General features: G+C 41.4%; 1 protein-coding gene across 2 annotated transcripts; it reads left to right on the top strand.

The window, feature by feature from the left end:
• On the top strand, positions 1-27,804 carry LOC108623611 (uncharacterized). 2 transcript variants are annotated; one of them, XM_026812418.1, is made up of 4 exons: positions 1-72; positions 23,537-23,823; positions 24,391-24,657; positions 24,857-27,804. In XM_026812418.1, the coding sequence occupies exons 1-4, from the start codon at positions 63-65 to the stop codon at positions 25,289-25,291; spliced, it is 999 nt and encodes a 332-aa protein (XP_026668219.1). In that variant the 5' UTR covers positions 1-62; the 3' UTR covers positions 25,292-27,804. The 2 variants fall into 2 exon arrangements, with proteins under 2 accessions (XP_026668219.1, XP_017877695.2); XM_018022206.2 differs by lacking the exon at positions 1-72 and adding an exon at positions 5,204-5,760.

Here is a 27,804-nt window from a genome sequence, read left to right as displayed (position 1 = left end):
TCGACGGAAATTGAGGAGCGAGCAGCTCATTGACAAGGTGGATTAAACATCAATCACGGAGAATGCGAATAGGTAAGAAATGACTCATGAATCAGGCTCTCGGTTTCACGCGAACGTTATTGGTAACGAAACAGTTTACCGGTGCGACTCGCTAGCGCTAAGGCTCCGTTTAAAATAGCCGATGCTACGGGAAAATCGATCAACTTGTGCATTCCATGACTACACGCATAGCGTAAGATACCTTCTTCCTTTCTCCTTCGACGGTTTAGTACAAACGTTATACGTACGTACGTATCGCGTTCACGACATTTGCAACCTGTTAATTATTATTAGCGCAGAGAGTTCTATAAAGATCGCGTCACGAGCCGATCGGTTAAAGAAGATATTCCAGTTCAAGGAATGCCGGTTTCATCGATTTTACCATAACTGCATACTCGGCTATTTTTATTTTCCCCTAGACACACATATTACCCGGCTGCGTCGCGTTGTCACGTGTATGATTTCTTTTGTAAGGAGCGCGTTTACGTGTTCTGTAAAAGCAAGATCCGGGGAACCCTGGTAGCGACACCTTTTTTTTTTATCGTTGATCACAGCGGTTCCTCGGTCGGGGTGGATGGCTGATCTCGACCCGTACCTCAACGGAACTAATGGATTTCAAGCTTCTGCTTGGATCGAGAAGGCGCGAACTCGCCTGTGGCAAATCGCTCGTGCCCCGAGCTCGGATCGCCATTCACATCGCGCGTCGTCTCTTTTATCGTACTTTACCCGCGACTCGATTCTCGAAAAGAAACGAAAGAAGTGGCGCTTCCTCTAAGGGTTTTCTGTAACGAACGAGGAATGCGGCGTTCTCATAATCACTCTGATTTCAACTATGCAAGTGATTTTATAACAGGAAACTTATACCTCGATTGAATTCTTCTCGGATTCTCACTTCGTATTTATTTACGATAATTTCCAATATTTTGTAATTAAAGTACATTTTTCATTCTTGTATTTTCACGTTTAAGTAGAGAATAAACATAATTTCCTGTTGAGCAGAATAATGTTTAACGTGCAAACAAACCTACGTGTTGGTTGGTTATCAAAACATGAATCATCTTTCATGCACACTGGTTGCTACCTGTCGTATAAAATAACTTTATCTCCCGGCTAGCTAACTATAATAGTGACACGATCCGAGAACTATTTGCGATTAAGGTACTGATAGCGTACAGATGATCATATCTGGATGATAATATAATTCGTCAATTGTTTTATCGGAATGAAACTTTTTTAATGCAATACTTTTTAACCAACCATGAAGCTCTTCAATTTGTTTGTATGCACAATAGCAGATCGCTTAGTCATTTCGCTTGATATTTTATTTTTGCTTTAGCAAACCTCAAATGCAGTTCGCAATTAAGCCGAGCGAAATATGTATCGTAACTTTTTCGTCAAACATTTCGCGCGTAACGATGTTTTAACGAAGCAAAAATCGGACAGTTTTACCAACCGTAATAAAACTTTTCTCGGTTGTTTTGCTTCCTCGTTGTTCTCTCGAAGCTGACGAAAGAATCACCTGAAGAAACGTGTCCGCGGCAAAACGAGAAACGAGACGTTGCAACGGTGCCACGTATTTCCGTTCTAATGACTAGCAAAAACTTGACACCTGCATCGACACCATAGTGTCGGAAACAACGACCGTGCCGAGAAATCGACCGATTTCAGGAGTTAGTCTTGCGTAACAAGAATTTTCCATTTTTCCTGCCCGAAGTACGGGCACGCCGATTGTGTCGTTGTCTCGGAAAGCAGGTAGCGCCTCACGCCGCGTTATATAACAGAAAATGTAAGAACAGATATAATGAAACTCGGGGAAACCCTCGGCATACGTTCTGCGTTGCGTTGATTCTTATCAGTAAATTAGCTTCATTGTCAGGCATTGTCAATACAACACAATTGAACGAAGATCTTCAAAAGTAAATCGAACGTTGCAGTTATCTTTTCTTGGTACTTACGTATTGTGTAGACATTCAGTGAAATTCATGAATATTCGTACACGTTTCAAAATTGAATGACTTTTTTAATATCGGATTTAACGAATTAATTTTCTTCAGGTATTAGAGAGATTATTATTAAAATCGACATCTTAACACAGCGCTTTAGATTAGAAAACTGAATAATTCTGTAATTTATGCCCTTGTAGCAGTTTTCTTTAATTTTTTTTATACTTCACATAGTAAACTATTCTCTGTACTTTAAAAAAAATTGATTCATTGAGTCCAATATTAAAAAAATTATTCGATTTTGAAACGCGTACGAATATTTACGATCTGTATGTATTACACATACTGCTATGACTCAACATTGTTAATCGCTTGGATTAACAATCGTATAAACGAGCATGAGTTGACAAAATACAAAAATTCAGACAAAATAAAAAGGCATTTTGTCTTTACCAGTTATCTTTACCTGTCTTTACCAATGTACGCATCACATTTCTTGTCTTATCATTTCTCTCATTCGACACTGAAAAATAATTTTAACAGAAGATTAACAACTTCCGTTGAACTAAAAGAGACACGGTTTATGGAAGAACCTTCCATATTCCACCACACGCGGTTACACTGAACTATCGAGTAATTAACGACATGACACCATAATTGGCGCGGTAATTCGATCCCCTTGTGGATGAATTCTCGCGAGAGACTTGCATATCCCGAGGGCTAGAGTTAAGACAGCGCGCGCGCATCGTTAAATTAAAATCCCGAGGCGACCAGTACCCGTCGCATCGCATCGTCCAGATTTGCAGTGGGGGCCACCTCGGCGGTGCCTTCTAATTTGCTGCGCATAATATTCGAATAATTTGTGCACACTAATAGGACCGGAGCGTGAAAATCTCGAAACAACTTACGAACCAATCCCCGATATACGATATTACGTACTATTATACATAGTACGTACACGTTCATCGAAATCGCGCGAAGATAATTGTCGCGTCTCCGGTTATCGAGCACGTAAATGTGACGAGTCCCTCGCAATCATTTGATCAAAGTGTGCGACGCGACATATCTAATCGCGAAGCATAATATCTTATCAGTGACGTATACGACGCGCCGCGTCGCATCGTTGCGTTTCATTCGCGATTGGTATGTATGTATGCATGTATGTATGTAAGTATGTAAGTATGTACGCACCTGCATCAAAAGTATCGAATGTGCTCATCCTGTTTCTTATCGGGCGAATCGTTATTATTTGCAAAATTTTAGTCGCCTTAATACATTTACTTTTCGATTGCGACTTGTAATGGATATGTGTCGAAATAATTCGAGTCGAGTCGTGCTCGTTATCTTCTTTCAAATGTAAACTTTATGAAACATACTTAAAAGTGCGAGAATCTATAAGCCATAGTCGATGCAGCGAGACGAGGCACTATAGGAAAAGATGCGTCTATGCAACGGTGGGAATGGATGTTAATCAATGTTGTGTTTAGCGATTATTAATATCAATTATATATTGGAAAGGTATCAAATCACTATAGATCACATCGTTAGTTGCTCCGGTTTTTATTTTATTATTTGTATTACATGCATGTATGTATGTAAGTATGTAAGTATGTACGCACCTGCATCAAAAGTATCGAATGTGCTCATCCTGTTTCTTATCGGGCGAATCGTTATTATTTGCAAAATTTTAGTCGCCTTAATACATTTACTTTTCGATTGCGACTTTTAATGGATATGTGTCGAAATAATTCGAGTCGAGTCGTGCTCGTTATCTTCTTTCAAATGTAAACTTTATGAAACATACTTAAAAGTGCGAGAATCTATAAGCCATAGTCGATGCAGCGAGACGAGGCACTATAGGAAAAGATGCGTCTATGCAACGGTGGGAATGGATGTTAATCAATGTTGTGTTTAGCGATTATTAATATCAATTATATATTGGAAAGGTATCAAATCACTATAGATCACATCGTTAGTTGCTCCGGTTTTTATTTTATTATTTGTATTACACGTATTTACGTTTACTGCGTTTCATATTTTGTTGTTCGCTTATTGAACATAAGTGGAACCTTAACAACTGTATTTGATAATTATGACTACATCCTTGTACTTCTTAATTATCGCCGGGTCTGTCTTTTCTGGTGCCACGACTCAATGAACGAATTATAGCAATTTTTCTTTATACAAATACATCGATTAGATTGACGGGTTATATTAAACAGCGAGTCAGAGTTGATGAAATATTTATAGATCACAAGTCATTTAAATCTATTTGTGAAAGAATTTGATTGAGTTGTTTCTCAATCATGTGCTTAGTTCACCTCTTATTAATTATTTTCATTGTTTACTGTAATAATAATTCAATGTACTTTTCAACTCCATTTATTTTATTCATAAATACAATCTACTGAAATTGAATAAGTTTCAATATACGTTAAAAATCAGAAATTCGAATCACAGTATAGATAGAGACAAGTAAATGCGCAGGTATAATTTTTATCGAGGCGCCGCGTCACAGTCTTAAAATCGACGTCACTTACTGCTAGTATCAGACAATATCATAGCTGGTCCTATCAAAGCACGATGCTATCGAACGCACACATATAATTAGAAGAGTCCGATTCCTTTCACGTGATATAAAGTTATACTTGCAACTGATTCATTCTACAAATACATCTCTCGCGATTGACGTGACAAGTGTTTGAAAGATTCTAGAGAACACGGCATGATTTCTCTGTTCAGTAGATACCATTTTCACGACAAAAAGATAGAATATCTTATTAAAAATCGGTTTAATGAAATAGTGGAACCGATAAACGCGAGTTGCAAGTATGCCGAGGGGGTTAAGTGAGTGGGCGTAATGAAATCATCGTGGTTTGGAGTTCGAGCCCGCGTACGCTCTATCCCCCACGCAAAGAGAGGCAAGGTATCGTGACGAGGGTGTCGTGTAACAGCAGGTGGGAGGGAGGGAGGGAGGCAGTTAGGGCAGGGAGGCCTGAAAGAAAGGTAGCCAGAGGAGCAGAGACCGAAGAAGGGAGGAGGTGGGGTGTCGTAGGAGGTGGTGGCAGGAGGGAAGAAGGTGGGACCGAAGTGGCGGTGAGCGAGCGAGCGTGAGCAAGAGCGAGAGGGCGAGGTGAGTAGTGAGTCCGTGAGCCCGAGTGAGTAACTGGGAGTTGCGACCGAGGACCCACTCAGTCACCACGAGATCGGCAAGCCGAATGGTCAACCGCGCCGGTTCTCCTGCTCGGAAGTCTGCGCAGAGCAAAAGGGATCGTAACAAGGACACGTTGTTCCTTCGAATGTCAACTAGCGCGCGCCCCCGCGGACGGATTGTTCGAATCGCGCCACTGCCCACAGTGGACCGGCCGGGCGTCGATTTACCGGGATCGCACGAGGAAAAACTCGCGAACATACTCGCACGATGTGGAGATTTTTGGTGCGCTGTTATGTCACGCTGACATCGATCTGACGCTTTTTTTTTTTTCTTTCTTTCTTTGTTCTTTTATCTTTCGTCGTCTCCTCTCGGACCGCTTCACGAGAGACGCGAGGCCTCCGGAAACCGGTCGCCGATTCCGTGTTCGTTTCGCGATCCCTTTTTCAAAAGACACTGACGTTCCCGGAAAAGCCTTGAGCCGCGGTGGGACCGGAAGTGCGTGAGTGGATGCGAGCAAGAGGCATCGACGGGAGAAGCCGAAGACTCTCCTGCAGAAGGACGAGGAAGAGATGATCTACGAGCTGCTGGTGGCCGGAGCGTTCGCCCTCGCCACACTAAGGCGGTGTGTGTACATTGCTAAATTCTATCCTCTTTCTTACGTCTATCACTTCTCACGTGCTTTATAGAATGTCGGAAGAAAACCGTAATTTTCTTCTCTGGGAGACGAACGACGACACGAGCAAAACTCGGTCGCGCAATACATCATCGATCAGAATTTGATAAATGATAAATGATTAATTCTTTTTATCAGTAGTACGAGTTTGCGGCCGAATAAATTTGCTCGTGTCCGTCTGTTTCCCTGTTTCCTTTCTGAAAAACTGCAATTTATTTCCATCACGAGTATTTCGTGGAATCACATGCGGGAAAGAACTAACGACGAGGTGCATCTGGCTACGAGTTTTGTTGTATTCGTACATAATGATGCAGTGACACGTGAGGATTCCTCACGATGTTTCTGGCACTCATTTCTTTATTTGCTCACTGCGTGATTATAGAAACCTTCTTTTCGCAAAAAAGGCGAATTCCGAACATTTGTACATCGTCGGAACTTTAATTGTTCTCCACGTTAAGGAACTAGAAAATTCTTTATCCAAATTATTCACCTTTTTCATATGAATAATTATTTCCGCTGTGACAGTTTTCACGTTTACGATCGTTTCGATGATATCGCACGTTCATTTACGATCGATTTATTAAAAATAATCTGAGGTATCAGCTGCTTAACATATTTCATTCGTGTACACAACGATTAATCATTTCCAATAGAACAAGAATAGTATCAACTATTTATAATGCTAAGGTAATTTCTTGAACGGTTTCCTTGCTTTTAAAGAAAATTCATATTTTTAGCAGTTTTTGTTATCTAATTACATACAGTTTTTGTAATTCAATGGTGCGTTCGAGGACAAATGGATTCGATTATCATAATTGCACAATAATGATATCGATTAAGCATAATTGTTTCATCAATTTACACATTATTGTATAGTAATATCACACATCGTGCAATCACTCTTTATCTATACTTTGAAATAGGGAAAAGTAATCATCCATTTATAAAACCGTTTACCACCTTGGAGTTCTGTGATAATTTTGCACCTGTTTGCTGAAACTATACATTGATAAGACATTTGTAACTACATATTTAGAGGCTCAATTCGTTTATCGTTGAATTCCTATCTTCAATGCCTGGGTGCAAACAAATTTTGCTAAGTCTAAAAATCGTATTATCAATTGTATGAAACAGATAATCGGAGGTATAAGATTACTTGCGTATTACAATTGAAATTTAAATGATTAAAACTCACTGATTACACAATTGATCGAATGAAGTCGAATTTAATTTGAAAAAAACAAATGATCCGTGCTCCGGGCAGTTAAGAATACGTTGCGTCATTTCTAAACATTAATAGAAAAGTTATCTCGAACAGCATAAGAGCAACATTTCCTTTCACGATGATAATCTTGAGTTTCGGAACCAAATCAACGTGTTGTCTGTACGTGTTATTTTTCTCAATGATAACGATGTATATATTTTTCATGCACTATATTCTACACAGATAAGGTGAAAGATGTATTGCTCTTATGTGGCTTCGTGTGACACCGATTCTATTGGAGCGCACAAGATTATGACCTCATCAATCATTTATAGATCTTTGTAGGAAAAATTAGTAAACGTACAACTAATCAGCGTGACTCATTGTCAGCTCCCCGTGTGTTTATTTGGCTTCGGTAATAATGGCCAGAGAGTGAAAGATATAGTACAGTCTACGTCTCAGTTTCCTTCTCGTCGGCCCACCCGCCACTTAAATTCAATTTATGTATACAGGAAAAATTTCTGTTACGATTGAGAGAGAAGGGAAGCGATATTAAAAGCAGGTCGAATATTTTGATTCGGAGTTGGAAAAAAAATGATCTAATTGCATGGTTATAAATTAACTATTGCAACTGGAGAGAACCAATCGTATAATTACTACAGAGCCGGAATTCAAACCGACGTATGAATCGCCTTGAAAAACATAAATTAATCGGAGAAACTAGCTCCGTGAAACTGGTCCTCTGCGTTTAAAATAAATCAGAATCAAAATTTTTGATATTTAAAAATCTGGATTCTTCATTTTGATAGCGGATATTGAATCGTTTTATGTGCATATGTTTAATATGTGTATAATTACATAATTTGCTAGAAGTATTCATATTCTCTTTAAAATCACGTCAAGAGAACATCTTTCATATTTATAGATAAAGATATAGAATTTGTGAAACTATAACAAGATTGAAATTTTTTTTGATGCACATAACGACGATCATGAAATTTTGTAATTCAGGTCTTTGAAGGAGTAAAAGATTAATACCCCAGTTTTGAGCTTCTATAAGACACACATTAGAAGGTCGACAGGATTTTCCTTCCTCCTCACGTTTCGTAATTATCTGGTGCCTCACCCTGTAAGCCGCTATTCAAACAACAAACCTCCTCGGGGCTTTGGGCACAACACGCGTTCCCCGGAAAGACGCTAGTTAGTGAAACGAAACTCGAGGTTTCCTCGATCACGGGCGCAGAGGTATCGTGAAAAGTATCACCGGCCGTGTTCGCCTCGTCCTCGTCCACGTAGCCGCGTGTTCCGTTCCCGGTCACCGGTGAGCAGGCCTACGGTCTCCGATAGAGGCGTGCGCCGTGTTGATCCGGGACACACACGGACTGTTTGCTCGGGGAACCATCGCGGACCCTTTTTTCATGTTAGCTCCGAGTCGAGTCACAACACTAGTAAAGTTACAAAAGCCAAAGGCAAACAGATCCGGGGACGGGCCTTAACCGGTTTATCAAACACTCGTGTGCCCCGGAGGTGGTCTCTCGTGCGTTGCTAAAAGTGACGAAGACGAGAGATCTTCTTCTCGTGGGACGAAGAGGACGTCCGCTGCGTCGACGTCGACGTAGCGTAGCCTCGTCATCTCCCTGAACCCTGGAGCGCGTACCATATCTACACGTTTTCGCGATGAGAACGAAGAGAGGAGCCCGTTCACTGCTCCTGGTGGCACACACCGATCGCTGCACTCGGAGGGGAGCGAAACGAACGAAAGAGGAGTCGAACAAGTGCCAAGACAAATCTTTCCTTTTGTTAGATACATCTGAACCGCCGCACCGTGAAACCACCATGTTTCGATCCGTGATCATTTACAGCTTCTTGTTCGTTTGTACGTTGACACGTTTTATGTACATCATTCAAAGGGAATGATCTTGCGATACGAGCTGTGTTGATTCAGGAAGTGTCGCCATGTCAACCGATGATATGCGTAATTAATGATAAGTGTGTTTAACGGATCCTCTTGATTCTCGGTTAAATATACGTCTTTGAGTAACTAGGACTTGGTGGGCAAAGGTTTATAAAAGAAATAGAAGATTTCTAAAAATAAAATGTTTATAAAAAAAAAATTAAGAACACGGGTCATTAAAAAAGAAAATAGCACAAGCTTCCAGTTCCTGCTTGACTTCCCGCGTATACACGCGTCTCCAGTGCGTTACTCGTTGTTTTTGCCGATCGTGAAAAAGCTGTCCCAGCGAAAATTCACAAGTCATAGGGGTGAAAGTAATAAGGCAATTTCACCAACTGAAATTATACGCTGCATTCCAATCACCGAAATAGGGTCGCGAGAGAAAACCATTCGGAATTGTACCAATCGCAATTTGTCCTTGCTTCGATCCCTTCACTTCTACAGAAAATTGCACGAAACAGCCAAAACAGATTTTGTACTGTTCGCGCGCAACGTAGGATTTTCAATGACGTGTCTGGGAACGAATACCGAGAACGAAAATCGTCGAGACTAATTCGAAATCGAAGATTCAAATCATTGGCGAACCACCAGATTTTTATGTCCTCGTGTCTGATTTACCACCGAGGCGGTAAAAAAAGAAAAGTCTGAGACTTAAAGATGACTCGGGCAAACTTTCGGTTGTGGTTTCAGGTTCATCAGGGTTCACCGGATATATTATATGGGACAGATGGGCATTCCACCGTGAAATGAAAATATTATGCCAATCCCCAGACTGTCGAACGATATTGCATACAACCATAGTCACTATTTTTTATTGAAAAATTATTCGGAGAAGTAAAACAGTAAAGTGTTTATTAATAATAACGAGGAAGATTTGTTTAGAAAAAGTAGTCTTTCGTGAAGAACATGTTAAAGAGAAACTTGAAGTACCTCTCTCGTTTTTTATATCTTTTTCAAACAAAGTGTAATTAAACTTTTCATTTAAATAGAATGTCTTACAAGAATCAGTCAATAGAATGTCCACAATTTAAATATTGCGTTTAAGCATTAGAATCTTAGAAACATTCAACATAAACCTGTCGCACCTGTACCTGATCGAGATTGTACATTCTATACATTTGTAAACAGCTGAATGGAATTAATTACGCTAGTATGGACAGCACAGCAGTGAAAAATATTTAATCGTCAAGTATGTCTACATACAATAAAAACAAAAAATTTAAATTTGTTGATTTACACACTCATGAAATTCAGATATACAAGTATAGAAAAAAGTTCAGCGAACACATCGTGTCTGAGGACTTGAAAAATAAATTTAATTTGCGCGCAGCTCGTGATGAAATGCAAATTTGCATAATCGTCTGCAAAACGATGAAACGACATATTAATAGGAAGGATTTAGGATGTCTAACGTGCACCAGAGCTCGATCCCCGATCGAAGCTCTTGTCCTCGTTTACGCGTAATTCCGCTTCGCGAGTGAAAAACTCCGGCTGACAGTACGTCATCCGCAAAGCCAGACAGACGTCGGATTTACTCTCTCGCCTCTTTCTCTTTGTCCCGTTTCCGTCCCCGGCTCCGTTCCTCTATCTCCTCGTTACTCGATAGCGACTCTTTTTCGTCGCTCGCACATAAGTACATACCTATATAAAATTACTCAAGACGTGACAAACCGAACGTGGTAGGCGGTATACATCGTGCATTCAGTCGACAAGATACGCAGGCGTAACATACACACGTCGACAGTATGTCATCGTGCCGTCGATTTTGTCGACTACGCTCGGGCTACTCTCGGGGCTCACTTTTTCTGGCAATTTGTTAATCGTGCAGCTCACTTGGCTCGACCAGTGAAACGGACGCGAGCGTCCGCTCCGGGAAAAGAAGTAGTAAAACAGCCAGCGAGCGAACCGGGCTCGTGATAAATTCAGTTTCATACATTCTTGTCCGGTTTTCTGACGGGCTCGCTGCCCGGCTACCGACTATCGGCCACCGGTACCGATATTCTCCATACGTCTTGAGAGAAATACATACCTGCGTGCGTACGTACATATAACGTTGAAACACAAGGACAATCTTGGCTCATTGTTTCAAGATTTATGGGTGAATTGATATTATCGATTTACCCGTTTCCTTATCATCGGCGACGCGACAGCTCTGTTACCATCATTTTGTATTTCGCAAAACCAATGAAACTGCGTCTCTGCGTGCGATATATATCTATCAGAGTTTAATTCAAAAGTTGTCATTTTGTAAAATAATTTACATCGGGACGTTTAAGAAATACGCAATTGCCTTTTCTAACATTTTGGTATTCATTCTTGTAATTATCTATAAAGGTTTAGAACGTGCAATGTATTTTTGTTGAGCCCGAAAAGATAGAGAAAATGTTCTTTTAGGTGAGTTTTTGCCTCCCTCTCTCACGCGTAGCGATAAAAAGAGCTCTTCTATTCATTTTATTGGATTCAAGTCTCCATTTAACCGGTCGGTCTATTTTCGCATGTCTATGCAAGTCACGTGCCATGAAATGTTATATTTGTTCACATGACAAGGAAATAAAAGATAACCAGGCAGTTGAAGATATAATTTATCAGACATTAAAGTTATTCCGAAACATGAAATCATCTTTAAAAGCATGCTCCTATCTCACTGGAAAGAATATAAAGTTAATACGTACAATCTTACTATTAAAGGAGATTTAACAAATGTTAAATATTATCTGAGAACTTTGCTATTCATGCCGTCATTCAGTTCTTTTAGATCATTTAGCTACAATGAATTTGATTATTTTGTTGTGGTAATGAGGGAATTAAATATACTTTCGTTGTATCTAATGAGCCGCTAATTGCAAGGATTGACGAGTATGTTAAATATTGATAGTCATGTATTTCATGTCAGTAGGTACTTTGAAACGATGTGGAACATGCAAGAAATAATATTATTCTATATCATATATAATATTTTACAGTTTGCGATACAAATTAGCAATTCTTTTCTCTTTTACCAAGGTTCTTATCAATGAAATATTTAATTCTTCAAGTATTTAATCCTAAATTGAGATGATATTTAGATAGACCACCCCGTATAACAAGCTATTGGACTATGAAAACTTTTACTATAAAATCAAATATTCACCGCGTATTACCGTGAACGTCCGATAGACCATAACGTTCTAAACAGGCCAAGAAAGAAGAAGAATTTCTAACAATCCAATTGGATATCGTCGAAAGAATTAAGCATGGCGAGCGGTATAATAATTGGTCGTAGCCTGGTTTAACGGTATGCTAAGAGAACATCGGTTAGGGTTAGGCGATAGCCCGGGGTGTGTTGATTCTGAAGCCGGGCCAATTACGAAACGTGCAATAAGCAATGGGTCGTACGCACACGTCCCGAGTCCTGAAGACACGCAGCCATCCACGGTCTCTCTCGCCACCTGACGCCATCCATCGTACGGTTGATTACTATTCTCTACCTTCGGGGGCATCCGCGCAATGAACGATGCGTTCATTCATGTCGAACTACAGGGTTGCGCTCTTTGCGCCGCGAGTGTAGCGCGCGCGAATCGCTTTCCTCTATAATACAGAGTATAAAAAATCCGCAGTTTGGTACACACACTATTACATAGAGATAGATCGAGATCAGGAGTATACGGAGTATACATCTCTCCACGCGAAACTACCTCCGCTTATGCGACTTATTTTATTCTCACGTGGAAAAATGTCCCCCCCTTCGTGTGAATGAGACAATTAATGAAGTGCTGCAGCGTATTGTGAGTTTTTTCTTAATACATAAGTGGAAGCAATTCATTTTTTATGACTATCATGCGTATCCTTAAAATTATTACCGATCGTAAAGTGACGTGTGTGCGAATTGATTTTGCCACTCGAGGACACGCGTACATGGTTTATGTACGTATGTATCTACATATTATGCTAAAAACATTCGATATGTCAGAACTAACGACACGTGCGCTTTAATAACCTGTTGCACGCGTTGCATATATATCTAGATAAATACGGGAAAGTTCTTCTCCTCTTCTTTTGCCCTTTTATCCTTCGGTGGAACACGATTTTTCGCGACCCGGTTGCACAAGCGTCGGGGCAAGCGAGATATCCACAAATTAAAGTAAATCGACTGATTCTATCTCGTCGAAGCCGGTTTATCTCGTGCGCATACGGTGAAAATTCAATCTGGCAAGGAGAGTCTCTCTCTCTCTCTCTCTCTCTCTCTCTCTCTCTCTCTCACTTACTCTCTCTTATGGACTCCAGTAATTAATTCTTGAGATAAACATCTTCCCTTTACAAAATGCAAGATTTGTTGTACGTCTGTACGTTCGCGCGTAGCCAGACACGATCGATTCAATCGCGTCCTTGATGAAAGAAGAGAGACGAAAAACAATAGGCACGCACTCGCATCGGATCCGTCTCTCAATCGTGGATCGTGGGTGGAGCGAGCGAGTTTGTGCCTGACCATCGACAACTCTTTGATTCAGTGCGATTGTTGCAAAGTCGGTTCAATGATCGCCGCGGCGCGACGCGACAAACCAGCGATCACCATTCGGTCTTGTTCTTCGCGAACAAGCCACGCATGCAACTTTGGCACGAATGTTTCCCCGCTGTTACCTCCGAACCGGTCACGTTTACACACTAGCTACCACGTGCTCGTGACTGGATCGCATTTCATTTTCGCGTATCGTCACTCTCAAAAGGATTCACTCTAGCAACGATTATTTTCGAGCATCTATGTACACTACATTATCATTAGGGTCCAAAGAGTAAACCTCCTGCAGGTCCACGCGCGCTCTTGCCATTTAAATTCGATCAGATTTTTTACTCTTCCAGAGAGAATCGAGCAACGTTGTGACGCGATTTGTTCACGAGATCAGGTTAGAGCGCTGACCTGTGTATTAGCGATTTCATTACACACGCAACCTGCTGAGAATATAATTTAGATAATGAATGCATCGATTTGAATTGATTATTTCTAATTTGTGAGTACCTGACATTTTGCATTAATGATCTATAAATATAATTCGTAGTATGCGTGTTTTTACACTCTTTCTAGGAAGAAAAGTACTAAAACGTTTTATTGTGCTCGTTCCCAGAAAGTACTAATTGTTAATTATCTTTTTACATCATTTCCTGTATCTAAATTATTCGCTCTCTCCTCGTTTATAAAAGAAAACATTTAAATCAAACCGCTGTGACATAAAGAGAAAAAATCGTACAGACTTAATTGAAGTGAAAATTTAAACTTCTATTTACCATAAATGATATCATTAAAATAAAATTATCCAAGTCTATGTTGTCAAGTTTTGTTCATTTTTAAAGTTTAATCGTGTCCATAGGTTTACGCATTATCTGTCGTAGGAGTGTATCAAATTAATAATCTCTGGATTTCATTTGTAGTAGAGATTTTGAAGATTGTAGTAGAGATTTCATTGAAGTAGAGATTCCAAGTCTCTCTCTTATGGACTCCAGTAATTAATTCTTGAGATAAACATCTTCCCTTTACAAAATGCAAGATTTGTTGTACGTCTGTACGTTCGCGCGTAGCCAGACACGATCGATTCAATCGCGTCCTTGATGAAAGAAGAGAGACGAAAAACAATAGGCACGCACTCGCATCGGATCCGTCTCTCAATCGTGGATCGTGGGTGGAGCGAGCGAGTTTGTGCCTGACCATCGACAACTCTTTGATTCAGTGCGATTGTTGCAAAGTCGGTTCAATGATCGCCGCGGCGCGACGCGACAAACCAGCGATCACCATTCGGTCTTGTTCTTCGCGAACAAGCCACGCATGCAACTTTGGCACGAATGTTTCCCCGCTGTTACCTCCGAACCGGTCACGTTTACACACTAGCTACCACGTGCTCGTGACTGGATCGCATTTCATTTTCGCGTATCGTCACTCTCAAAAGGATTCACTCTAGCAACGATTATTTTCGAGCATCTATGTACACTACATTATCATTAGGGTCCAAAGAGTAAACCTCCTGCAGGTCCACGCGCGCTCTTGCCATTTAAATTCGATCAGATTTTTTACTCTTCCAGAGAGAATCGAGCAACGTTGTGACGCGATTTGTTCACGAGATCAGGTTAGAGCGCTGACCTGTGTATTAGCGATTTCATTACACACGCAACCTGCTGAGAATATAATTTAGATAATGAATGCATCGATTTGAATTGATTATTTCTAATTTGTGAGTACCTGACATTTTGCATTAATGATCTATAAATATAATTCGTAGTATGCGTGTTTTTACACTCTTTCTAGGAAGAAAAGTACTAAAACGTTTTATTGTGCTCGTTCCCAGAAAGTACTAATTGTTAATTATCTTTTTACATCATTTCCTGTATCTAAATTATTCGCTCTCTCCTCGTTTATAAAAGAAAACATTTAAATCAAACCGCTGTGACATAAAGAGAAAAAATCGTACAGACTTAATTGAAGTGAAAATTTAAACTTCTATTTACCATAAATGATATCATTAAAATAAAATTATCCAAGTCTATGTTGTCAAGTTTTGTTCATTTTTAAAGTTTAATCGTGTCCATAGGTTTACGCATTATCTGTCGTAGGAGTGTATCAAATTAATAATCTCTGAATTTCATTTGGAAGCAGAACTTTCGTTCAAAAGAAAAATCATCGTCATTATTTTTTTGAGTAGCGCATAACAAATTCCAGAAACTGCAAATAGCTATTTACTTGGCTTTCATATTGCTAGAGTATTCTTTTCATACGTTGTTCGATTGTCCGAAACATAAGATGTCTAGAGGAAAATTAACCGGCTTCTATTCAGACGTCTCGTATTTTAATCACGCGATGAACATTAAACGCGTCGAAGCGATGACACCTTTTGACAGAGTCGGTCGACTTTATGACCCCGGAGGTTGAGGTCGCTATCGGTCGGCGCGGCATTCGACGAATGCGCGTGAAAAGAGATCCTAAAGGGACGATGGTCGAGGCGTGCTGTGTGTACCCAATTCCATCCGAAGGTTCCGCTGACATCTCTGTACGAGCGCCAGATCCTCAATGTAAAGGGTCGTATAACTTGCGGTGGGAAAGTTCGATTTTATGTCCCACGTATGAGGAGAGGACCGCCCGCTGTTAGTCAATCATACAAAAGTCTATGCTTCCTCTAATGCGACGCGTTAGCCACGCAATTTTACGATTTCGTATTCGAGAATATTTCGCTTAATCGGATAACACTGTTACCTTTCGGAGAGATGCCGCGCCCCATCGGGCCGTTTCGCGCCGGTGCATTTATAACCTGAACCACGGTGCCTACGTCTTTATTCTCATTAACAGCGGAGCACGGAAAGCCTCTTAAGGATAAACGTGATCGCGTAATTAAATCCTTGAAGTGCGCGTAACGCAGACGGGATTTTAAATACGTATCTACAGTCGCGTCCCTCGCATGGTTATTGACGAAGCCGTCCTTTCAGAAGCCAATCGCGATCGCATAAAAACTGGACATCATAAAAACAATGTTGCAAGTCACTCACGCTTAATTCGGTCAAGTTTCCTCGCGCTCGGAACTTCTCCGATATTAAGCATTGCGAACGCGTAACGCTGATTGAAAACGTGCTTATTATCGCGAGATATTTAACATAATTATGTCCGAATTAAACGAAGATCATTTGCGCAGCGTGAGAGGAGATACGTTATAATGGTTCGAGTTTGGTGTGAATGGAACTTTACGACGACGGGTCATAAAAGAGGCGTCGCGAAATCGAACGTGCGACACAAGCGGCAAATTACCCTCGGTTGGGAGGAAATAAAACGACCAGTTTCTGACCATTGTGCGCAGTTCCTACGCAGATCTAATGGCTGAACAGAAGATTAAAAGAGGCGGCAAATTCGCTTCGAAGGGACGCGACGCGCGAGAGTCGCAAGCTGCAAATGTCGCGCGGACCGTCGCGTCGTGTCACTGATTCTAACTCGTAAACGTGCAAAAGCGAACGTGTCGAGTATGAATGAACACGGGTGGTGGAAAATATTTTCCTCTGCGTCTTTCTCTTGGAATGCGCGAAGAAAGAGCCCGCCCGTCGCTGTGAACTAGACTGTCAAGAATGCGCGCAATGAATAATGCATATTATTTCCCATTAATCACAATCTCTCTTTTTATTCTGCATTTATCGCGCCAAACGCGAGCCAATTTCACAATCGTTTGCATAATCTATTTTTGCCGCGCGTGTAACGTTGTAACGTTGCATTAGAAAGATTCATTAGATCGTAAATATTCATAGCGATGAAAGGTTCCGATTTGTCGGTCATTATTATCTCAGGTTTCTCTACGCTAGAAAGATTCTTTTTGGCTGTGAACGCATGAAATGGCTCGCGGTTAAACGATTTGAACGTTGGTGGACGCACGCGACGATCTGGCGAAACGCCCGAGCCACGCGCAATCTTTCAATGGAAAACAGGGGGGATACGCGGTGCGCGTCTTACAATCGTTTCGAAAAAGAAAGGAGCCAGCGTGAGGACGGTGAAGAGAGTCCGGTGCGGCGACGCGGCGATACCATCGGCCGCGATTCCCGCACATAAGAATCGGCCTCCGCGAGCGCTTTCTTACGCACGTGTGCGCACGCGTGTGGGGCCTATTGCCGGTCGTGGATTCGAGATAATGTAATCGACGATGACATTGAACGCCGTAGTAGCCGATCGCGTGCATTCCAACGCTCTAAGCTTCCCCCTCGTTCGCCGCGATGCGGTCGTGAAACGTCGTTCCCGATCAACTTTTGCACCGATGCCAACAGTAGGTTGTCACCTCTGGATATAAACGATGGGTGACGTCAGTATGACATCAGTGATCTATATCGTCGTAATACCGTAAAGCACCTTCGTCGTGCTCGTGAGCGAACCGTGCGGCGCCTTCGCAAGGGATACCCTCAACCCGACGCGGAGAAGACCTGACGGACGCGGTGTAACAGGTAGACCACGCCGAGCGTCAAAGACGAACGTGTAAGAGGACACTGCGACCCGTCGAACACGATGAAGGAAGAACTTAAATAAAAAGGAACAATAAGAGCGTGGAAGTGGAGGTAATGTAAAGAGGAATAAAAGAAGCGCACGATGCTAAGATTGGCGGGAGGAAAGCAAAGGACGGAGCTTTACGCGCAACCCCGGGAACTTAAAATCTCTCGGCTTGGTGCAGTTTATGGGTGGAGTCGTCCTCTGACCGAGGAATAACGGACGCCAGGCTGGTCTTACTAGACAAAATGCAAATCCTGCGCCCTGCTAATCCGTCTGGCGTGTCCGTGACGTCAGGTTCCATTGGCGGAGACGCGATACGACGGGCTCGAGGTTGACCCGGTTTTTCATACTCATTGAGAAAACGCGTGCATCGTGAACAGTTACAGCAACCAGCGAAGAGAAATTTCACGTTTTATCATCGTATCATCGACGAGATATCAGAACGCAGTCTTGCAACTCACGTTCGATGGAAATAAAACGATGGTATATCGATAATAAAAAGTTAATGGATGTGCGCGATATCGTATCGCTTTGTCGTTACCAGATTGCACGCGTGGAGAAAACTCAACGCCTCTGCAGGCTATTCTCCATGTGCGTATTGTATTAAATGTTGCGTGCCGTGCATAACCTGCTTCTTCCTATGGTGACCACCATGGGCTCGCACATTCAGCGTTCGATACTGTTGTCGTAGGTCGTAGCTGCGGATGAGGATGGTACACCTTCGGTGTACGAACACGATTTTTGCGTAGACGCGTGTACGCGCGTGCTTTGCGTATGTACGCCAAGATTCAAAGGAGAGGTGTAGGAGGGGTGCAGAAACGCGTCCCACTTACCATTCTGAATAACGTCGCGCTGACAAATTGTGTGCATACGTTTCGACATGGTATAATGTGCTTTCTAATATTTGACTCTCTATACTGTTATTAGAACCTTGCACTCTTCTGCAGCAAATTTTAAAAGCAATTGATAAATAAATATTACCTCAGGACAGATTTACGTATCCCCTTAAAGGGCATATAATCCTCATTTTACATAGAATTTTTTTAAAACGACTTATTTACGATTACACGATTTTTTTAAAATGATTTATACGTCGTATAATAATGACAGGAATCTGGTCAGACTGCGTCAAAAATGATAATGTACCAGCACATAACATCAACATTTGCTTAGCAAATGCAGTTGACGGAGAAAAATTTGAATATTTAGAATTTGTCGATATTGAAAAAAATTAAAACTGATGCTGTGCCTGACGAAGAAGAGTTAATTGACGAAGCCTTAGATTCTCATTAAACAACAATAATAATCATGGAGACATTTTAATCACTATTTGCATGATTTTCTTTTACTCCGTACGCTTAAGATCAGACGTTCATGCTTTATTGAAATGCTTACAGGCATTGAGCCCAAGAAAGTGTTCTACGCGTTACTATTTCATTTCTTTCGTCTGGAAACGTGGATATCTTATTTATTATTGCCTCCTGCGACACGTTCGCCTGTTGCGCGTTGCCGGTCGGTGATACATACACGTGACAGTACGCGCATACTTATCCTGCAAGTCCCGACGCGTTACTTTTCAGATTCATACGCGGAATACTCTCGAACGGTGTTGTATCGAACAACTTGCTCCCACACTCGTGCCTGGGCAATGATATTCCGCTCTTTCTTCCAAGACAATCGGTGGTGTAGCTCTCTTTCCATCTGGACACTCGCCCCCTTTTTTCCCCGTCGCTTCGTGTTCTCTCTTGTTCGAGCCGGACCAAAGAGGTGAAGGTGGAGGCTAATCACCACGCAATCACCGCTCCCGGTGCGATGCGGCGCGGCGCGGCACGGCCGACTCCGATCCGTTCTCAGAAAGCAGCAACCGCCTTTTGCCGCCCCGAGGCATTCACCACTGCCGGTATACTCGGTATAGCAAAACCAACAATCTTCATCCTGAGCTCCGCGGAAAAAGACCCTCTACCCTCTCCACCCTCTCCTCCACCTCTTTTCTCCAAATCACCGGAGGGTCGACCGATCGGCCGACAACTGGCATCCAGGGAATCCATCCGCGAGAATGGCGGCGATACCACTTTGAGAAACGATCGACCGGGCCACGAACCTGCGTATTAAACAACGGGAGTGAGCAATCTTCTTAACACGACATTGCCCGGAATGCGGATCATTCGAAGCGGGATGACCATGTCCGAATAGCACCGTTATTATAAACCGTGAAGATTACGATCTGAAATTCTGTCCCGATTTTCAAATATCTAATTAATCTGAAGAACGAGCCAAGTCCGGTTTCATTGGCACGTTCAGTTGTCAAAGTAATAGTAACATCTCCACCTCGATGGACAAACATGGTTAAGGATGTATTGGCTATACAGTCAGGAAAAATCTCGGAAAAATCGAAAATTTTTTTGTTGTTGTTTATTATTAGCAATGTTCTTCCGACGTCTGATTTCTTTTTAAAAAATGCGTTTCTAAAGTGCACAAACTTTTGGGTACTAAATACGGTACAAATCAGAATTTATAATGGAAGGTGCTTCCGCATGTGGAATTTAATATACATTCAGCTGAATCCGGCAAAAATTATTCACAATCAATTTTCCTTTCAAATTAAGACTTGAAATACACACCTTAAAATTATTATTATAAAGAAATTATAGAAAAATACGCCAATGCGTAGAAATCGGAACGTGAGTCGGGATCGGGAGATTTACCTTACTTATGTAGAGGGTGCATGCTTGTACTTTATGTGAAAAGGGGAAGAAAATGTAGAAAGGTGAGAGCGAATAGCGACGCGCATTGATATCGTTGGGAGCAACGGTCGTTAGGAGTACACACAATATGGGGTGCACCTTTAACAGCGGCTGCGGTACGCCTACGCGACGTGCTGCATATCCGACAATACGACTCGGCTGGACCCAGGCGCGGAGCAATTCCGGGAGAAGAAGAGGAGGCGTGAGTTTACGATAAGATACACCGGGCGACGCGACGTTTTCAGCCCCCCTCGGTCTCGGGGCAACCGCGACGCAGCGTAACCGGCTAATCGAATCGTGACTTATTGTCAAGCTAAATCCATATTCAAATATGCACCGGGGTCACGTTCGTTAGAACTTTACGGTTAATGCTTGAATGCTGTTTCAATCTCGGTAGTTGAAGGATCCTGGGAACGATTTTCAATGGTGCCCGACGATTGATAACGCCGAACGCGTCGACGCTCATTGTGAACGCGTTACGTCTTGTCACAATCGCTCAAATTGACTGTATTGAGAGTTAACTAGATCGCACAGTCGATTTTCATCTCGTGACGCGCGTTATTGGCAATCGGTGTTTGCGAGTGAAATATCGACATTAGATGCGATATCATCTGGCATTCGTTCCGAGGTTGATTTTTCCCTCGTCGAGCGCAACACCTTACGAGTCTTACGACCGCTAACGACGTGTATCCTTAACTTATGACAAGAACACGTTGCGGATCCTTGGAACCAGTTACGGTTAAGGCGCTTTTGATTTATGATCGAAAAGCAGTATGGGACACGGTTTTCAATTAATCACTTACTCTGCTCGAAGAACCGAAGCCGATCGAGGAGGACCGTGCGTGAGGGGTGAGCGCGAGATGCGCACCATCGACAACGGAGCGCACACGTGACCTGCGCTCTTGCTGCGCAACGCGTTGCGTTAAGACTTGTGTTCGTTCACGCGTGACTGACGTGCGAATTGCACGAACGATCGTATCGAATCAGCGTGACAGCTCGCGTCTGTACACACGCATCGGTGCCGCGTGCGTGAGTGTACACGCACGCACGGACAATTAACGTGCGTTAATTACCCACGCGGTGGTCCACGAGTTCTTTGTCGGCACGCTCGATACCGCTGTCGATTCTGAATTTATTTCTCGCCTAAGCTGTGTCGTAGACGATACCTACAAGAATCCCATTTAAATTGTATTCCTCCTTGTTGCACCGTGCATGTTTAAGCATCCATTATATTACTATTTACGCATAAAGAGAGGCGTTCGTTTGTATGTTAGCAAAAATTTGAAAAATGACTACAACAAAATTTGGATAGTAGCTTTCTTCTATATTCCGGAGTGTCATAAGTAGACAACGGATGTTTATGCAAAATAAAACATTTAACTGCTGAAAAACAAATTTGCGAATTTTTCAAAATTCATGGGGTGAACGTTTTTTATGTATTTCTCAGCATTTTCCAAGTTTGACGAATTATTCACGAGAGATCTCCTTGTCAGACACTGTATTACAATTAGAATATTTTTTATGTTTAATCACATCATGTTTAATGTTAAATGACATCAGCGGCTATTACAACCTTTGGTAGAAAGTTAGACTCCTTTTACGAAAACGATAGATAAATCAGTTTTAATCGACATTTCCGTTTAAGTTTACACAAAATCCGACGATAATGAAGGTGGTGCGAAATTTATTAACCGGCGGGGGTCTGGCCTCGTAAAAAGTCCGAAAGATCCGCGCACGCCTTCGGGGTGAGTTCGCGAGGTATATGAAATCGCGAAGGAAGTCGTAAGCTGGGACGTTTAATTGCGCAATAAATCCTGATTCTCCGATTTGCAACCCATTTCCTACTGCGGGGGCGACGATTGGTCGCTGTTAAATTGGCGCGTAGGTGCAATGGTAGGTACCTACATGTATTCATGTAGATACGCCGACTGTGAAAGTCGGAAGAGCCTCGATTCTCCCTATTCCTCTTTTTCTCTCTCCTCGGCGATCTCTCTATCGTACCCTCGGGCGAGAAACGGCATGCGACCTTTCTTCCATCGCAGTACATACCATCCACTCTCTTTATTTGTCCGGGGTTTAACTAGTGACAGACTTTTCGCGCGGATCGTGAATTTTTTTTCACAGACTCCCACCGTGCACGTAGATTAGAAAAGAAGCGTCTGTGCAATCGCTTGTGTTCACTCATTTTTATTCAAACACAAAATGAACGTATATGTACGTCGTTGGTACAATGCAATCTCTATTACACGATCCGGAGTGCGCAGCGTCGTGTTTCAAAATCAGACCTATGCGCGAGTAGGTATATTTACAATGCATCGTACCGTAACGTTCTGAATGACACGGCACGTTATTTGAATTTAAATCGAAATTAAGTCATTCAATACGCACGTCGACCGCTTGCATCCTTAGACAACGAGACCAACCAGCACTCTCGTTGTATGAATTACAATACTGGTCATCTTTTCTGGTTACCTTTTGTTCGAAGAATCTCCTTAAGGGGGGTAGACTCTGACATCGGCGCGATAAGACAGAATGTCAATGTTTCCTCTGGTCACACTTATCGTCCTTATATGAGAATATTTTTTGGTCGTCAGGTACCTCTTCGGAAAGAGGAAAGTCAAATCTGGCGCGCTCTGATCATTGCACAATACTGTTTGTTTTTGATTTGTTAATTGTCGAGCGAAGGATATGGTATCAGGGGCGCGACCGTTTGAAGGTTAATACAACCTCACTGCGTCGTTATAAATCACTCGCAATCTAGACAAGCCGTTGCTGAAAGTCAATGAAACCACCACGCAAATCTGTATATAAAACGTTTCTCTGACATTCGTTATTTCGATCTCTGTTACAGATTCGGTGGCACAGACGATCACTTTCACGAGCCTTGCATTTTTTCTGTGTTCGGGTCTGAACACGGTCTTGGCCGCACCTGCTTACGGCTTCCCGACTGCCGTGTCCAACGCGAACAGCATGGACCGTTGGTTGCAACCCTGCGGTAACCCCGTGTCGATGCTGCTGAAGGGAATGTCGCAGCGGCACAGCGCACATCGAACGCTGAAGAGGGTGCGAACACAGTTACGCGTCGCCCAGGACCACTTCAAGAAGCATCTGAATGATGTGCGCGAGATATACTCGAAGGTAAAACCGATGACGTTTTCGTTCGACCTGACCGCAATTCGTAATTAATCGCTGAACCGCGTCGCGTCGGGGTAAAAGAGAGTGGGCGGCTGCTCTCGCACGGAGGCTCGCACGTGCACCGTTGCTAGCGCGCGCGCTCAAGTCCTACTTTCCATTCTGTCTGTAATTTGCATTTCGTTACGATCCACCACGCACGAGCGTAATTACATTTTTTCAACAATAATTCGACGTCGCTAGGGCTAGGGGTTAATGCTACTGTTATCATTATCAATCAAACGATCGAGTTAGAATGAAAGCATAGGATTTCGTAATTTGCCTGACGTTCGTTATTTCGACGAAGCCGAATTTGGGACAACAGATTCGTTTAGCATGCAATTTTAAACAATCGCCGCAATGAGGTTTCGCACCCTTACGGTTGAAATTCTTTCGTTAATTTCTACGAACTGTACGCCGCGATCCGGTTTGCGCTTGAGTAACTTCCAAGAAATCGAATATGCGCATCGTAACGTCGACTATGTGTTAAGTAAAAATATTTAGACAAAACAATATCTCAACTTTCATTCGCAGGTGTACAAAGAGCTGAAGGAGCAGTACCGGGGAGCAATGCCGTGGCTTCCGGAGAGGGAGTTCGAATGGTATTACAGGGAGGTTTGGTGTCTCGAGAAGGGAAAGAAAGCTGACCGCGCGCTTCCGCATCTTCACGATTCGCTCCAAAAGTTCGCCATCACGTTCCATTATCTCAGCACTTTCCGACTGAAATCCAACATTGACGTAGACTTCACAATGACGAGGCGAAACAAGATTATTAACGAAATGTATAACGAGATTCTTAGGGTACGTCGAACATGTTTATCATACTAAACCGTATTAAATCAAATTCAAAATTAATAAATTATTTTTCGACCGATAATTTCATATTTTTGGAACCGAGTTTCAATTTTTTCCATAGAATTGTTTGACATGAATACAAATAGAGAGAAAGAAATAACTTCGAGTCTTAATTTAATAGAAAAATGTTTTCTTTATGTTTCAGGTGTTATGCGAAGTGGAGACTGCAATTTTGAACTTAGGCTTGCAGATTCCTCCGGCTCATACGGCGAAAATCGTTGCCAGAAATGTGAATTGGGCGATGGAAGGCGACCTGACCCAGATGTTAATTCAAGATTGGGGAGTTATCAGGTTCTACCAGGTGTTCTTGAACGATTGGACGAAAGCATTTCGTAACGCGACTGCAATTGGCTCAGGAAGTTGTGATCCTAACAGTCAAAGTCCGATACCCAAACACGTAAACAAAGGATCTGGGCCAAAGGGTAAAAGAATACCGAAGATTAAAAAGCAAAAAAGGCCAGTGATTAAGAGACGACCGGATGCTACTGGTCGAAAGAGTTCCTTGCCTCACAAACCAATAAAAGGTGTTCCAAGGAGCAGGCTGTTGAGGAACAAGCGAAAGAAGATCGTGGGAATATGATGAAATTCGTTTTATAAGGTTTCTTTCCTTCATTTTTACAAGATCGTCTTTTAATAGGAAGGGTTAACAGGCAATCACGTATCCTTGTAGCAACAACCTCTATATCGTTGCGATTGATACGTCTTTATATCGTGTTATAGATATTTCACGTTTTTGACAAGTATTAATTTAAAAGGCATTTAAGATAACGTATAGAAAATGTGTAAACCCGTTAGTTCCTTTTAGACACTTCGAGATTCGTTGTTCGTGCGTGTGGTATTACTCTTTTTTTATAACTCTTTATTTATATTTTTTTTTTAGCGTTTCATCAGTATATTCAAATTATTTGCCTGTCAATCTTTCGCGAAAGGTTTTTTTTTTTTAATATTCTTTGTATTATCACTCGTGTGTGTGTATTTCTTATTTATTTTTATCGTTACGATCATTCGTAGATGCTTAGTATTTTGCAATCTTGCCAGTTTGTTCCGATGGTATAGCGTTAAGAATTTCGCGATAGAATTAGACGAGATCGGTGATCTTAAACGATGGTTCACCGTTTTCTTTTCGACAACTGCTGCATTCGATAGCTCTATAAAACTATTATTGCGAATCGAGTTGTATACTAGAGACCAGTATTAAGAACCGTAGTTCAGAACAGTATTATACTAAAATAACATACAATAACTAGGATAGTTAATAACATTGATATAAAGAGCGATACGTATGACGCGTTTAGATTGGTTCACTTTACGAGATAATTTCAGCGAACGTGAATTCATCGCATTGTGTGTACGTGCGAAAAAGGTAGTAAAGTAATAAGCACATGCGCATAATTAAATGCAACAAATACATGAAATGTGCGAAGAGATTGATTCCAAATTAAGATGGTGACACTTCATCTTTTACTCTAAGAAAAACAGATAAAATAAATTGGGGTCTCAGAATATTTAAATGAATCTTATAATTACGATCGTGAACCAAAAAAATTAGGACAAATACCAGCGCTTTAAAAATTTGACATGTTTTTGTCCACTTGTATCCTCAAATTAGTTCTCGCGTCAAGTTTATATAATTTTTCGTGAATGTTTATGTATCTTAAAATTTAAGATTGTATGTAACGTTCAAAGTACGAGGTATAAAATATGGTGTGCAAGATAATTGTCTGCATACTTGGATTTCATTTTTGGGATTTTTTACTTGAACACGAGTTTGCGTAAAAATTGACGATCCGCATACATGTAAGAGAAATTGCTAGTATGCGACTTTTCGCATTGCACACAATGCTCCCGCACTTTCAGCAATTCAATCAATCGCGGCTGGTTACGAGTGCACTCGTCAAGATAAAACTCGAGGACCGAGTGACATCGAAACAACGTGAAAACGATAGCACACAGTCGTCGGTTTAATCACACCGAACAAGACGATTTATCGAACTTTATTTATTGTAGCTTTAACAGTAAGCGGACGAAAGCTTAATGTCGTTTAGCTGTGATATCTTGAGCGTACGTGGACGTACAGAGTTCCTACGTTTTATACATAGGCACATTATATATCTATTTGTAAGTATGTAACGTGCTTTTATGCGTTCGCGGTAATGCAAGCTTAGGTGTAAAATGTCATTACTTCCCCTATTTAATTTGTTTCCTCGTCAGTCCGTAGAATCTCGGCTTGTTACGAACATGACAAAATTCTTTCTTGACCACGCTCAAATGTAAACGAACAATTTTCAAATACACGTTATCACAACATTAGAACAACCACGTATTTAAGAGTTGTCGAAAACGAAAGAATAAATTTCGATTATTCTATATATCTTTTATTATTCTATACTCGGGTTAATTTTTTTGAATACGTAAATATTTTATTAATTTTATTCAGAACGAAAGATCTAAGATATACCATTTTGTCGATATCAAGTTATTCTAACGTTAAGAAGATACTTAATACCGTTTTGTTATCGAGGTCACATGATCGATTATTGAAATAACGGGGGACCAATTTCACAGTTCATGTATTTACAGATTAGTAGACTGCGAATGTTTAATTAGATTTTTTTTTTTAAATTGTATGTGCAATAATAGTATGAAATGCGGAGGGACCTCCAGATAATTAATCTTTATCTCATTATGTTTAATTGTACTTACGAATTTACATAAACATTCGCAGTCCAGTTATTAATATACGCATTAAAAGTGCGAGCGTGTGCTGCGCAAAAGTACTTCTTTGTTGAAACGAGAACATACTTATATTGGCAAGACAATCAATCTTCAAATTGTATCAGATCGGTACTTCGATGTACATGTACTTTAACGCTACGTATTTTTCTACTTGATATTTACAACCGACGTGATACTGAACGTTTTATACACAAAGACACACGTACACAAACGCGTACATACACACACGTTTATACATAAGGATTTTAGTTGCATTTTATCAAGTATACGTAGTAGTATATTTATTCTTGCGTACATGTAAGCGTACATAACGTTACAATTTTATTTATTATATCACGTTATCATCGCATATTATTA

This window comes from Ceratina calcarata, unplaced genomic scaffold (genome assembly GCF_001652005.2).
Source record: "Ceratina calcarata isolate Rehan_Ccalc_2016 unplaced genomic scaffold, ASM165200v1 scaffold283, whole genome shotgun sequence".
Classification (NCBI taxonomy): Eukaryota; Metazoa; Arthropoda; class Insecta; order Hymenoptera; family Apidae; genus Ceratina; species Ceratina calcarata.
This window is presented reverse-complemented; position numbering and strand designations above follow the sequence as displayed.